This window comes from Brassica napus, chromosome C9 (genome assembly GCF_020379485.1).
Source record: "Brassica napus cultivar Da-Ae chromosome C9, Da-Ae, whole genome shotgun sequence".
Lineage (NCBI taxonomy): Eukaryota > Viridiplantae > Streptophyta > Magnoliopsida > Brassicales > Brassicaceae > Brassica > Brassica napus.
Window position 1 is genome coordinate 7,290,340 of NC_063452.1, and position 15,410 is coordinate 7,305,749.

Consider the following 15,410-nt stretch of genomic DNA (forward strand, 5'->3'; position numbering starts at 1 on the left):
TGCAGTCCTTGTAGCAGAGAAGAACTTGTTGAGGAAGGCCTTCTTGCATTCATCCCAAGTTGTGATAGTATCACTTGAGATGTTTTTCTCCCAAGTGTGAGCCTTGTCTCCCAAAGAGAAGGGAAACAATCTGAGCTTGAAAGCATCCTCTGAAACTCCATTTGTTTTTGACAAGCCACAGTATTTATCAAATCTGTCAAGGTGATCTAGTGGGTCTTCCAAGGCAAGTCCATGGTACTTGTTGTTTTCAATCATGTTGATGAGGCTGGACTTGATCTCGAAATTGTTGTTGGCAACTGGCGGTCCCCTAATGCCCAACCTATTCCCATTTATGTTAGGTTGATCATATGTACCGATGGCCCTAGCTTGGCGTTGTGGTTGTCTAGGTCGAAGGTTGGCAGCTCCTTGACCATTGCCCTCTTGAGCAGCTCCAGGAGGAACTTCTTGGACATTTTGTCTATGATCATCAACTTCATAGACACCTTCCGGTTGATTCGGGTTTCTCTCCATCTCAAGCCCCAATCTATGTAAGTGGGCTTGCTTTTCTCTTTCTCTTCTCTGTCTTCCCAACTCTCTTTCTAAGGCTTTGATGTTGTCCACTCTTGGTGCAAGATTTGTTGATCCTTTGCTTCTCAAGTTCATGCACCTGTCATCCAAATATATATGAAGATAGATAATTAGTAACTTAAAAACAAAGTAAAACTCAGTCTCAAGCAAAGACTCAAACGCAATGTCACAATCAGACTAGGATTGGCAACGGCGCCAAATTGATAATAGGTTTTTCTGCCTATTGCAAATGTTGTAGTGTAGGGGGGTGAATGTCGAACCAGTCCTAGTGATGTGAATCAGTGAGAATACAAGTCATTTCTTAAGCTAAGCAGATTCAATAGTTGTGAGTGTGTGACAAGTAACAATAGCAAACAGAGCAATACAACAAGGTTTTAATCAATTTAGACAAGTGAATCCATGGGTATTGGGAATTGACTTCAAGTAACTAAGATCCAATCTAGGTGACAAGCTTTCAATCAAAGTAATCTCTTAAGTCTAAACACAATTTTAGACAAGTCCTATGTCTAGGTAAATGTCCATTTGCTTAGAAATCATTAAACATCAAATGTCTTTGGCTTAATTCAATCAAGCAATCTTTAAGTTCAAGTTTAATAACTATCTAGCAATTTTAACATCAAGTGTCCTTGGCTAATCTCACTAGAGCTTAGTTGAGTTGATTCAAACACTTCATCTAATCATGTCTGATGAGAAGTGTTTAGAAATCAGGTTTAGAGTGATCAAGACTAAACAAGCATTAAAAATACTCAACAAGCAAGTTCATACAAGGATCTAATACAATAACACCATAGATCTTCACTAAGTTACTCTAATCTCCCTAACCCATGAATTCTTAAGGATACTACTCACTAATCTTCATGAAAACACTTAATCTCATAATAGATTGAAGCATATTCAAGTAGGTACAACAGAGAATAAAGATAAACAAGGATTAAATAATAGCTTGAAGCATATTCCCGGCAACGGCGCCAAATTGATAATAGGTTTTTCTGCCTATTGTAATTGTTGTAGTGTAGGGGGGTGAATGTCGAACCAGTCCTAGTGATGCGAATCAGTGAGAATACAAGTCATTTCTTAAGCTAAGCAGATTCAATAGTTGTGAGTGTGTGACAAGTAACAATAGCAAACAGAGCAATACAACAAGGTTTTAATCAATTTAGACAAGTGAATCCATGGGTATTGGGAATTGACTTCAAGTAACTAAGATCCAATCTAGGTGACAAGCTTTCAATCAAAGTAATCTCTTAAGTCTAAACACAATTTTAGACAAGTCCTATGTCTAGGTAAATGTCCATTTGCTTAGAAATCATTAAACATCAAATGTCTTTGGCTTAATTCAATCAAGCAATCTTTAAGTTCAAGTTTAATAACTATCTAGCAATTTTAACATCAAGTGTCCTTGGCTAATCTCACTAGAGCTTAGTTGAGTTGATTCAAACACTTCATCTAATCATGTCTGATGAGAAGTGTTTAGAAATCAGGTTTAGAGTGATCAAGACTAAACAAGCATTAAAAATACTCAACAAGCAAGTTCATACAAGGATCTAATACAATAACACCATAGATCTTCACTAAGTTACTCTAATCTCCCTAACCCATGAATTCTTAAGGATACTACTCACTAATCTTCATGAAAACACTTAATCTCATAATAGATTGAAGCATATTCAAGTAGGTACAACAGAGAATAAAGATAAACAAGGATTAAATAAGCAAAACGAAATTAAAACTCAAGAACAGATGATGAACAATTGAAGAACAGCTCAAGAACACTAAGAACAATGATATTTCAAAGAGAGAGAGTTTTGACAAGTTAAATTATTACAAAGTTGGATAATGATGTTTCTTGCCCACTCTTATGATAAAAAGAAAGCAGATATTATACATAAAAGTAAGAAAAATCGTGCAAAGGTAAGGTGGGTGGAAGAAAGTGGGAAGTTGGTTAATCCCATCAACTTTCCAGTGGTCCCCGGCAAGGGTTGATACACCTTTAGTAAATCGATTATAACTTATCCAATACAGCTCCAAATGACTTGAAACCACTTCCATTGGAAAGCTAACTCAATTTCCAGTGTCTCCACCAATTTTGAGCTTCAGAAAAGATCTTTAAGGCTTTCATCCGTGTTCATCTTTCACTCTCCGGATTCGGGAGCGACCTCGCTGTCTCGCTGCGAGAGGTCGCTCCGGATTCGTTGTCTCCGGGTGATCAATACGCGAGCGACTCTTCCCTGTCGCTCTAGTGAGGTCGCTCCAGACTGGTGATCAGAGCGACTTGGTGGTGTCGCTCCGGACTGGTCGCTCCAGACTGGTGATCAGAGCGACTTGGTGGTGTCGCTCCGGACTGGTCGCTCCCATCCCTTGCTCGCCCAATGACCACTCTAAACACTCCTTTTTGAGCTCCAAATGCGTCCAAGTACTCCATGTGGTACTCCAATACCTGATAAGGACTCATGTATGTAAAATGCAACCTAAACATGGCTAAATCCTAATCTATATGATCAAAATGCACATGGATGAATGGATAAAACAATAGAAATATGCAAGATATCAATCATTTGATGTTTCTCAGCTTAGACCGTTAGATAAATAAGGTCATATTTCATATTGGTTTTGAAAAACATCAAATGACAGAGGTAGAGGAGGCATTTTTTCATTACTTGAGGTTGTTATGACAGTGGTGGCGTGGAGGTTTAGAGGAAGAAGCACAAACTTTTGCAGATAGTTGCGACAAAAGCGTCTCTGGCTTGGACATTTCTGGCAAAGGTAGAGTGTGAAGAACTCTGTTTAGAAACTGCGGAAGCGGTGTAGGTTGTGGCAGAGGAGAGATTCTGAAACCGTTTCCGGAGCATTCAGGAATAACCAAATCATGTGAAGATCAAAGCTCTAATTTCTATATAATGAGACAATAAAAAGACCAGTCAAAATAGTAAACTAAGATTTGAAAATCCAACCAAAGCCTTTCGAGATCTATAATATCAAATAATCAAAACTTTCTTGATGGTTCTATGACATAAATTTCATAATACCAGAATCCATAATAAGATGCTCTGAAATCGAAATCAGTTACCTCTTGATCGCTTTCATCCTCTTTTTATGTTCCAGTTCCACAAAGCCATTCAATGGAGTTTTTTTAATTTATATCCCTCCTTTCCTTAAAACTGCTGTTTTTGATTCTTGATGATATTTTCTCTGATCGATAGGACTGTCTTAGAGAAAAACGATCTTTAATGATGTTTAGGCCATAAGTTTTACTTCATGACTGCAGCCTTCTCTTGGGAAAAGCTATTTCAGATCTATTCCAATAGATTAATGGAAAAGAGAGCCAAGTGAAGAGGGCAGAAAACAGGGCTGCAATGCATAATTAGAGGGATGTATTGAAACAAAAATTTTAAGAGACTTTGAGATTTTAAAGGTTATTCAACTAATGATTTTAAAAACTCTTTTCAAATCAAGCGTTATTCAATATAGAATTTGGGTAAAGTTACTAAAAGCACTTGAAATCCCTTTATCCCTTATTATTCAATTAACAATTTGTAGAGGCTATATCAAATCTACTGTTATTCAATCCAAAATAATATTTAAGAAGAAACTTCTGTTATAAAGATTTTAGGAAAGTTTACACTAATTTTTAGTTAAAAACAGTTCACATAGAATAACATCTCTAGAGCTGGTATTCGAAGATATTTGGAAAATAAACCATTCGAGTATCATACCTTATCGAGCAAGAATTGAGAGACGTGTCTTGGTGCTCTCACATATCACCCCAACTTCAAAAGTATATAAAAATAACCTGATCACTGTTTTACATGATCGAGTCAATAATACATATATATCTGATCAATTCATTCATGGCCATTGATTCAAAAGTCGAGCTTTGATGAATCAACAAATTTAAGAACTAGAAATTTCACATTCACAAGAAATCTGAAGGAGTAGTCTACAAAAGTCTTGCTGCACGAACTCTTCACTGCAGTAGCTTCCATGATTCATTCAGCGTATCCAGTTTTCATATGCCTTGTTTGACATGGTTCATCCATTTGTGAATTTATGTGGTTAGTTGAATCTTATTTTTTCCTAGTTCTGGATTCTTAGAATAGAAGCCACTCTCTTCCCATTTCTCTAAACCAAACGCCATTGCCGAAGAAGTCTAGTTCTCTCTCACCATCTGCCACGGAGGTTTGGTGATTGATTCTAACCGATTGTCTATTTGACTCATCGTGAAACTAGGACTGGACACATATCGAATATCCGGGTATTTGAAGGTATTTGTGATTTGTTTCGTATGTTACGGATATCTAATTTTTCGATTTGCTTTGCTTCAGAAAAATACGGATATTCGGAAAAATGGATATCCGAAAATTAAATAGATATTTGCGGATATTTACGAATACTTACGGATATCTCATCCGCTTTGATTAATACAAATAATCTTAAAAAAATAATACAAATTTATTTTTTAATATTTTATTTTGCATGATATACAAAATAAAAACTAAAAGAAATAGTGAAACTACATATTTTGTAAATTTTAAACTTAGTTAACAATTATAATAACACAAAACTTAAGAAAAAAGTTATAATTGTTTTATAAATTTTTTCTCTTTTTTATGTAATACTTTTATATAGTAATAATGTGACACTACAAGAAAACATAATCTTAACGAGGGCGGTTTTCCTCGCTAATTCGTCGTAAAAGAGGCTTTACGACGAATTAGCGAGGAAACGCGTTTGCTCGTTACACGTCTGTCGTAACACATACTTCCTCGCTAATTCGTCGTAACTTAGCGAGAAATATATTTCGTCGTAAAGACGAAGTAGGACGATTCGTCGTAAAGACCACGTCAATATTCCACGTAAGGACGTCGCTATAATTCCTCGTAAATACCTCGAAAATAGTTCCTCGTAACCTACACGTAAATACCTTGAAAGAGTTTCCTCGCAAAATACACGTAACAACCACGAAATGATTTCCTCGTAAAATGGTCGTAAACTTTTCCTCGTTATTTCCTCGTAAATGATTCCTCGTAAAATACTCGTTAAATGTTTCTCGTCATTTCCTCGTAAGGTTTCCACGTAAAGAGGTCGTACATTGGCTACGAATTTACTTCGTTTTTATTATTTTACAGAATTTAAAAATATAATTAAAAAATAATTAAAATTATTTAATTTAATAATAAATTAAAATTCAAAATAAAAATAAATCAATATGAAAATATTTTATATATAAATAAGTTTTGAATTTATATAATACAACAACCAAAAAAAAAAACTAAGGGTCGTTCATCGCCCGGTAGAATTCATCACTCCTCCTCGTAACATCCGCCTCGTTATGTACGTCGGATGACTCGCCTTGAATGGGATGTTGTTGTCGCATGTTCCTCAACATGGACTCCCATTCCGGATTTGTGGCCGCAATAACGTCCAAGAAGCCCTCGACTCCACCCATACGAGATTTTGTCGCGGTCAACTCGTTACGCAGCTGAGCGGACTCTCTACGCAGCTCCGTGACTTCATCATCCCGTCGCTGACCATAAGACGATGTCGCTCTCGGAACATCGTTGACGGAACCAATACCCAACGTCCGTCCCTTTTTTTTAGGGACAACCTTAAAAACAAAAAATAAATATTGTAAGTAAAAATTTAAAGTTAAATTAAATGAATAATTAAAAATTAATTTTTTTGAAAATTTACCTCCTCGTAAATCTTATCCACTTCAAGTGTGGATAAGGTGACGGGTAATCCGTCGGTAGACTGCTGGGTCTGCTGAGTCTGGCGGTCTTCAACCCGAGCAACTACGTCCTTGTAGATTTGCTCGGACTTGCCATCTACAAATACGCCCGCCTTGTTCTTGTGGGTCCTCTCGTAAAGTTCCATAAGAGACGGGAGATGTCCCTTCTCTTTGGCCTAAAAAACAGTTAAGAAAGTTAGAATAAATTAATATATGTATTAAAAAAATTATTTAATAAAATATTTAATTACCATTTCCAAACGGACACCGGTGTGGGGTTTTTGGCCCGTAGTGTGAAGCATCGGCCCGTTCCCGTGCTCATCGACCGTGTTACGGGAGTTAGAGCAAGCCTGGGCGATTCTAATGGAATCAGGAAGGCGCCAATAACGGATGAGGCCATCCCACACATCCGTGGTGAGCTCAGCGGATTTGCCACGCTCATACCCCTTCACGATCCAGTCACCCTTCCAGTTGGAGACCGTGTCCAACAAGCGAACTTTCGCTTTCGCGTTAAACTTCTTCCTCACCCTCTCAGTGATCCCCAAGGCCCAATTATATTTTTGCTGTTGGAAAAAATAAATTAACAATTAGTTTTTTAGAAAGTATATATATAAATCATGAAAAAATTAAAAAATATATAATTAATTAATAGAAACTTACAGCGTAAATTTTGAGCCACGTCTTTCTGACGTAGTGAGGCGTCTTACTCCAGTTTGGATGTGCCATGGAGAAGTAACCCTTGATCGTGTCGGTTACATCCGATGCAAGACATCCGTCAACCCCCCACCTGGAAAATACAAATTTAAAATATAAATTATTTTTTAATGTTATAAAAGAAATTTAAACGAATTAAAAAAAATTTAATGCAACATACCACAACGTTCCGTCCGGTCGGTCTGGGTCGATGACTAGTAAACCTTCTCTGCCTGGCAGACTGAGAATGTCTTCTACAGTGTACTGCGAGTAAGGAGCACTCGGAGGCACCATCAGATCAGGATGAATATCGGCGACCATCGGAGGTGCCATCGGAGGAGGCACAGGAGGAGGCATCGGAGGAGGCACATGAGGAGCCGATGGTGCACTAGAAGAAGTAGACCCAGAGACTCTCTGAGTGTACTGAGTCTCGGGGACAGTCTCCTGGCCCGAAGAACTGGGAGCGGAAGAAGAGGCCGGGTCTAAACGACTACCCGGCTCACCGAAGATCTTTCTGTAATGGGCAGTAAGTCTTTCTTTTCGAACATGGGAAAAAAATGAAATTTTTAAAATTAACATCAACAATATATTTCCCAACATTATCCACCTAATCAACACTAAATAACATAAAATCCGCAAACCTATTTAAATTCTCTATACTAACCACCTAATCTATCCTAAACTAACCAAATTAGAGAGGAATCAGAGAGGCTTACCATTGCTACGAAATGAAGTGTTGATCTTTCCTTTTGTCTACGTTACTTGTGGATATACTAGGAAATGTTTCTTCGACTTGAGAAACAAATAGGCTGTAAAATCACATTTTATAGGAATGAATCTCTCGCAATTATACAATTAATTATACTTATATGTGTTTCGAAGTGTCAATATATGTTACCTTTCAAAATAAAGCATCAATGGATCTTCGCAATTGAGTAGAATATAGGTGTGTGCACTATGAGCGTCTTCTTCACTCGACCACCAAACCTCTTTAGACTTCCCACCGAGTCGCCCAATCTGGCAAAAGATGTCTGAAACACCAGCAACTGCATATGTTGGCGCAACACCACCATCATCATATCTTCTTGGAGCTCTTTTCCGTGTACGTACTTTTGACGCAAAGTAGTACGATGTGAAGTGAGAAACTTCTTCCGTCAAACTTCCAGCAATTATAGAATCTTCAACTTTGGCGAGGTTCTTTGCTTTTCCCTTCAAATATTTCATGGCTCTCTCATACTGATACGTCCATCCGTAATGTACAGGTCCACAAAGCAATGCCTCATATGGGAGGTGGACAGCTAGATGCTCCATGACGTCAAAAAATCCGGGAGGAAATATCTTCTCCAAGTTGCGCAATAAGATGAGAATGTTCTCCTGAAGCTGTTCCACAACTTCTTCTTTAAGAGTGCGTGTGCTCAGATCCCTGAAAAATGCTCCAATGCCTTTTATATTCAAAAAAAAATTAAACACATTGTTAGTCATATATTATTTTGTAAATTATTGTGATATAATACACTACGTACCTGCAAGTGCTTCATGTACGTTTGTTGGAAGTAGCTCCGCAAATGCAAAGGGCAGTAGTCGTTGCATAAATACATGACAATCATGACTCTTCATCCCGGAGAACTTTTGACCATTTTCAACACATCTAGAGAGATTCGAAACATACCCATCGGGGAACTTCACTTCTGATGCCACCCAGTTGAACAACACCGACTTTTTTTCTGAAGATAATCTGAATATCGGAACGGGAACTTGTCCATTGCTTTTAATATGTAACTCGCTTCTTGAGCAAATATCCTGCAAGTCCAACCTCGATTTTATGTTGTCTTTTGTCTTCCCTGGGACATTCAATATTGTATTCATGATGTTCTCAAAGAAATTCTTCTCTATATGCATCACATCGAGGTTGTGGCGCAGAAGAAAATCCTTCCAATATGGCAACTCCCAAAATATACTCTTCTTGTGCCAGTTGTGATGAACACCGTAAGAATCTGGCATATTACGAGGGACATGCCAATTACCACCCCAACAAACTGTTTCGGTAGCTCCGTAGTAGTCGATTTGCGCTTCAATTTGTTCTCCAGTTAGATATGGAGGAAGAGTGTCTCTCACAACCCTTTTGTGCCTAAACAAATTCTTGTTTCTTCGGTAAGGATGGCCAATGGGAAGAAATCGACGGTGACAATCAAACCAACTTGTCTTCCTACCATTCTTCAGTTGAAACGCATCTGTCGTTCCATTACAATATGGACAAGCTAATCTCCCATGTGTAGTCCATCCAGACAACATCCCATAGGCAGGAAAATCACTTATGGTCCACAAAAGCATCGCTCGCATCGTAAAATTCGTCTTCGTTGAACAGTCATACGTCCTCACCCCTGTTGACCACAAATCCTTCAACTCTTTTATCAGTGGTTGTAGGAAAACATCCAGGGACCTTTTTGGATGGTTTGGACCACGTATTAATATGGTCAAGAATAGTAACTCCCGTTGCATGCACATCTCCGGTGGCAGGTTGTATGGAGTAAGAAAGACTGGCCACAATGAATATTGTCTCCCTGACATTCCGAACGGACTAAATCCATCTGTGCATAATCCGAGATACACATTCCGGATATTGCTAGCGAAATCTGAATGTACTTTGTTGAAATGTTTCCAGGCTCTTGCATCTGATGGATGAGTCATCTCACCATCCGTCTAAGTATGCTCGACATGCCATCTCATCTTTCGAGCAGTCTGCTCTGATTGATACAATCTTTTCAATCTGTCTGTAATTGGTAGGTACCACATCCTTTGGTACGGTACCCTATTACGTCCCCGTCCTTGCGGCTTGAATCGTGGCTTCTTGCAGAATCGACATTCTTCTAGCTTCTCATCATCTCCCCAATAGATCATGCAGTTGTCGATGCAAACATCTATCATCTCCGAAGGCAACCCAAGACTATAAACCAGTTTCTAAATCTCATAATAAGAATCAGCAGACACATTGTCTTCCGGCAAATACTCTTTAAACAAGTCCGCCCATTCGTTCATGCAACTTTCAGGTAGATTGTGATCAGTTTTAATATTCATCATTCTAGCAGCTAACGACAATTTAGAGAGACCTTCTCTACAACCACTGTAAAGTGGTTGATTCGCCGCGTTTAACATTTCGTAAAACTTTTTTGCATCTATATTAGGTTCTTCATCTTCATCATGAGCTACGAATGCATCAACTACCATATCATGAACCCTATCATAATCTACCATCTCCTCCTGATGGTAACTATGTTCATTATGCAAATGACGAACAACCGGTTCTTTTTCCTGAAAATTGCTATTACTACTACTAGCTTCTTTCTGAACATAATTAAAACCTTCTCCATGTTGAAACCAGATATAGTAATTTGGCGTGAAACCTCTATTTATTAAATGGTTCCAAACATTTTCACGGTTTGCCAGTTTCAAATTGTTGCATTTCCGACAAGGACAGAACATCTTACCACTTTCTTGGGCGAGCGGTGTTGAATCTGCTTGATGCATAAATGTCTCCAGACCCGCATGGTATTCTTTCGTCACTCTCCCGTTAGCATCTCTATGCATATACATCCACTTCCGCAACTCGTAAATAGTCCCGGAGCCAACCATTTTTTTTCTTTCACGTTTTATGTTGTTGGTGTGTTTAAAATGATGTTCAAACATCCATATTTATAGGAAAATTCGAATCTGGTAGTTAATTTTGCTATGAATTTACAACGAAAATTAATTAGGTGGGCAAAAAAAACGTGTAACACCTATGAAGTTGGTGGATTCAAAAATTTCCTCGCTAAATACACCTAAACTATTCCCTCGTAAATACAACGCAAAGTTTACGTCGTATTTACGAGGAAATAGTTTTTCCTCGTAAAATACTCGTAAAATTACATCCACTTTACGACGAAACAGTTTTGTCGTTACGTTACGAGGAAATAACGATGACTTTTGTTTTTCACGTAAATTCGTCGTAAACTCGACGCAAATTTACGAAGATTATTTTTCCTCGTTAATTTTCGTCGTTAAGCATGTGTTTTCTTGTAGTGTGAATAGAATTTGTCAGGTCATATGTTATAATAATAATTATATAAACTTATACATTTAAAACATTAAGTATAATCAAGATGTATATATATTTATATATTTCCGGATTGGAGCGGATATCCACTTCCCAAAATTTTGATATTTGTGATTTGCTTCGATTTTAACGGATATTGATTTTTAGTATTTGCTTTGCTTCGAAAGTTTACGGATATCCGGAAATTTCGGATCGAATCGAGACGAATAACAAATCAAATCAAATTTAATGGATAAAATGTCCATCCTACATGAAACTATGGATCAGAAACATTCCCTTAGCATAAGTTTCTTAAAATTTATAAAAATTATCTACAAAATCACATATAGATTTATATTTTTATCTTTAGGGAATTTTATTAAAACCACTCAAATAACTTCAAAATCACCATAAACCCACCAAAATTAAAACACTCCAAAATCTTCTAAAATTCCTATTTCAGTACACTTCTTTTAGGGTTTGTTAGTTTTAAATGTTTAGTTTTACAGTATAATTTAATTAAATAAAATTCAGAAAATAAATAATGATATACCATTGTAAATATTCAGAAAATTAAAGGCAGAGTTCTAGAAATTCTGATTTAATAATATAAAAATACATGTAATTTTTTTTTTTTTTGTCATCATGTAGAATAATTATTTGAAGGCCTGGAGAGTGGAGATACTAACTGTCGACATTTGTTATTACTGTTACAGTCTCTACATAAACAGAAGGCACATCAACACTGATCTGATTAGTATATTCCAGCTCTATTATTTAACTTTCAACATCATCGGTCTAACTTCTAACCTAAAGCTAAAATATAAAACAAGGAAGAGACCCACGTGGTGTTGTAATATTTTGGAGAGTTTGATTAATAAAATAAAGCAGAGTCATAAATCTTATCTCCTTGGGTTCACGTTAAAAGATAAAATAGCAAATATCAAAGAGTCGTTCATCTTCTTCTCTCCATCATTGTTTCTTTTTTTTCCCATTCTCATTCTACTTTTGTGCTCTGCTTCACTTTTTCTTCCTTCCTCTCTCTCTCTCTCTCTCTCTCAACAACAACCACCCACAATGCCAGGAGTTGCTTTTTCATCTGTTCCTTCCTCCGATCTGGGAATCTTCTTCTCCTCCTCCGACTTCACGGCCTGCTCCCGTCGTATCTCAGCCTCGCTCTCATCCCCCTCCTCCACCTTCCGCTGCTGCATCCCATTGAAATTGAATCTCAGATCGCTACGCTCTCGGCGCTCCCCTAAGATATCTCCTATTTGTTGCTCTACCTCCCGATCCGGCCTCGGGGATCCCGATCTCGAGTTTCTCCAAGCCTCTGTCCTCGTTGCAGGTACGGTGGTCATCATCTCAATGCGGCTCTCTTAGCACTTTCAAATGATTGTGGTTGTTGTTTAGGTCTAAGGTCTCAATCGTGATTTCGTTTCTATTTCATCTCACCAAATTGTTGTGGGCTAAGGGATCGATATGAAATTGAAATGTCACATCGTCATTTTTAACAGAGACAAGTATGCATTACAAAATGAGGAGAAATGGATTCCGGGAAGATTCGATTTGGCAAGCATCAAGGCATCTCCCTCCTTTCGCGGTGAGAGCGAGTGAATCCAGGGTTGGCGTTTTGCCTATTGGACTTGGCTTCCTCCGCCAATTCAAGCACCCAACTATTTTTCTCAAGGTCTCTTGTGATGGCGACTACTTGCTTCCCCTTATTGTTGGTAATGCTAATGCTAATGCAAGCAACATTTGACTCTTTTGCTTCCTCTCTCTCTTTTTTCTCTCCTGCTTGACTTTCCTCATCTTACCCTTTCCAGGGGATGCTGCTGTTGAGACGCTATTAGACGTATCTCCACTCCAAGGCCACATTGAGGTTTCAATCATCATCATCATATCCTTTGAAGCTTTTGATGTTTTTGCAGTTCCAATTTAACACTGTTTTCTGTTTCTAGGAATGCCCTGATCAGTTCCACTTTGTGTCTTCTCTTGTCGACAAACTTGGCCATCAAGTACAGCATCGTTCCATGTTACCTCTTTTTAACTATCATATATATATATAAGCTTGAGCTTGTAGCTTGTTTCCACCTAGTTAACGAGTTGTACTGTATCATTGACAGGTTAAAATGGTAAAGCTTACAAATAGGGTATTCAACACTTACTATGCAAGCCTATATCTCGGCAAGGTAACTACAAACATCCGAAATGTGTTTTTTAAAAAAAAGTATTTATGACTTAGTGTTAACCATCTGTCATGGCAGCCAGGAGACGATGATGTTATATGCATTGATTCACGGCCATCAGATGCCATCAACGTTGCAAGAGCATGCCAGGTAAGTTTTCATCAGTTTTTGCTCTCAGACCTTTCTGAATTCTCTTTTCCCTCAGACAGACACGCTTGAGTACTGAAACAGTAATCGGTTTTTGGTTTGTCATGTCACAGGCTCCCATATACGTGAATAAAACAATTGTCCTGGAAGATGCTATCAAGATTGGTTATGGAGGCAGACCGAAGAGCACAAAGCCCATTTTCAATGTTATCCTTGACAGGTTTTTTTTAGCTTGTCTAGTTCCCCCCTGGGTTATTACTACTATGTGTGACTCTCTGTTACAGTTGCTAAACACATGGTGGTTTCTTCTTGTACAGCGCTCCAGAGGGACCAGATCCCATATCGGAGGAGCTTAAACTAGTGAGGAATATGAACTTGGCGTCTAAAGAGGAGCGGTACAACGATGCAGGTATATACTTACTCTGCTGTATGTCATATGTATGTTCCGTGTGCTTTGCAAACTCCTCAATATATATTTTTATCCTGGGATGTAGCGATGTGGAGAGACCGGTTGAAGAAGCTTCGGAACTCGAGGTGAGTAGATATATGAACTCCCCAATCGAGAAGCAATAATTAAAGCTGACGTTGATAATTGGAATTGGTTTGATTGCAGCTCAGTTGTATACGAGGGTTTAGCAACTCCTGAGAGCTACGACTAGGGAAAGAATAGGAGGAACGAAAGGAAATGGATGTAGATAAAGGCTTGGGTCAAAAGAATGCAAGTGTGATGAAAAGGGTATGGAGTAAATTATAAGATGCGCTTAGATTGATGATGGTATCCCTATCGCATGTAGTAAGTTTAGAGGAAAGGCGCTGGTTGATGGTACTATGAAGATGCTTAAAGTAGACCCAAAGATAAAATGAATATCTGAGGGAAAGTGTAAAAAATGTAAATGTAAGAAGACGATGAACACATTTTTTTTCTTTTATTTTCAGTGTATGTGAGTTTCTTCTTTGAATGAATTGGTAAATAAGATATTTCAAGAGGAGCAGACATATATGTATTAAGACATTTCGATGCAATCAAAACAACACTGAACTCGTGCATACATAAGTCGTGGGTACAACAGCTGTAATATGAGCAAGCACACAATAATAGAGAGAAAGTAGTTCATTTTACACCTGGAAAACACTCTGCTGATGTATTTATTTCAAAGAAAAAGACATAAGTTTCTGAAAGAAGATGGTGGTGACCGGTGAGTCATCATCATCATCACTCAGTCTTGTGTAGGAAGATTATTCTGGGCCCAGGCAGAATAGCCACCGGAGATATCTTTGACTCCCGTGAAACCCTGCAGTTAATTCCCAAATAGTATTAAAACTAGTCTGAAACACACAAGTTAAAGCTTCAAAGTTAGAAAGAGTTTTTGTTGGTATGGGTTACAGCATCAAGAAGCTCAGCCGTGGCTCTCAGAGATCTACCCCCGCTCTGGCAACCCACAAGGACCTCATCGGCTTTTCCGAAATGGGAGGAGACTTGTTCCAAGAAGTTTGGATTCTTTGACATCCCTGCATTTTTTTTGCAGTCGGGAAAGTAAATACAGACGAACATGACTCTTCAACAACAAAAAAAAGAAGAAAAAATTTACAGAAAGCGATGAAATTTCCTCGGTTCATGTAAGGAACGTTGATCGCCCCAGTGGCATGTCCCTGGCTGAACTCTTCTGGAGTCCTATCATCATACAGTACAATTAACAAGAGTTATCTCTCTATGTCGGTGGAAAATGAAAAGTGAAAGGTGAAAAGAGAAAGGCTGGCGGCGAACGTACCTGACGTCCAAATAGCGGTGGCCAGCTTGAAGAAGTTCGTGGGCGTCTATGACCGACACCGATGATGGGACTCTGTTTCCCCCCTCCGCCATTGATTATAACTGGACCGAAAACAAAACACTCTACGGATCTGGATATAAATCAAACTCATATTTATCATTTTTAGGAAAGGGGAAGTCAACGCACGTGGTCACACGCTTGGGCCACGTGTTTACAAATCATGCTAAATGGACCTTGAGATTTATAAA

At 38.3% G+C, this 15,410-nt stretch overlaps 2 protein-coding genes across 4 annotated transcripts; one reads left to right on the forward strand and one right to left on the reverse strand.

The window, feature by feature from the left end:
- The first annotated feature begins 11,977 nt into the window (after window positions 1–11,977).
- Window positions 11,978–14,385, forward strand: LOC106392234 (bifunctional nuclease 2). 2 transcript variants are annotated; one of them, XM_048767908.1, is made up of 10 exons: window positions 11,978–12,405; window positions 12,575–12,787; window positions 12,884–12,939; window positions 13,019–13,075; window positions 13,184–13,249; window positions 13,325–13,396; window positions 13,507–13,613; window positions 13,711–13,802; window positions 13,888–13,927; window positions 14,007–14,385. In XM_048767908.1, exons 1-10 carry the CDS (start codon window positions 12,138–12,140, stop codon window positions 14,050–14,052), a joined length of 1,017 nt encoding a protein of 338 aa, XP_048623865.1. In that variant the 5' UTR covers window positions 11,978–12,137; the 3' UTR covers window positions 14,053–14,385. The 2 variants fall into 2 exon arrangements, with proteins under 2 accessions (XP_048623865.1, XP_048623866.1); XM_048767909.1 differs by having other exon boundaries at window positions 14,012–14,385.
- Window positions 14,386–14,411: 26 nt separating this feature from the next.
- LOC106366328 (thiosulfate sulfurtransferase 16, chloroplastic) lies at window positions 14,412–15,321 on the reverse strand. 2 transcript variants are annotated; one of them, XM_013805922.3, is made up of 4 exons: window positions 15,163–15,321; window positions 15,001–15,065; window positions 14,778–14,902; window positions 14,412–14,685 (listed from the first exon to the last, which is right to left on the reverse strand). In XM_013805922.3, the coding sequence occupies exons 1-4, from the start codon at window positions 15,252–15,254 to the stop codon at window positions 14,611–14,613; spliced, it is 357 nt and encodes a 118-aa protein (XP_013661376.2). In that variant the 5' UTR covers window positions 15,255–15,321; the 3' UTR covers window positions 14,412–14,610. The 2 variants fall into 2 exon arrangements, with proteins under 2 accessions (XP_013661376.2, XP_013661375.2); XM_013805921.3 differs by having other exon boundaries at window positions 14,983–15,065.
- Between the last annotated feature and the right edge of the window lie 89 nt (window positions 15,322–15,410).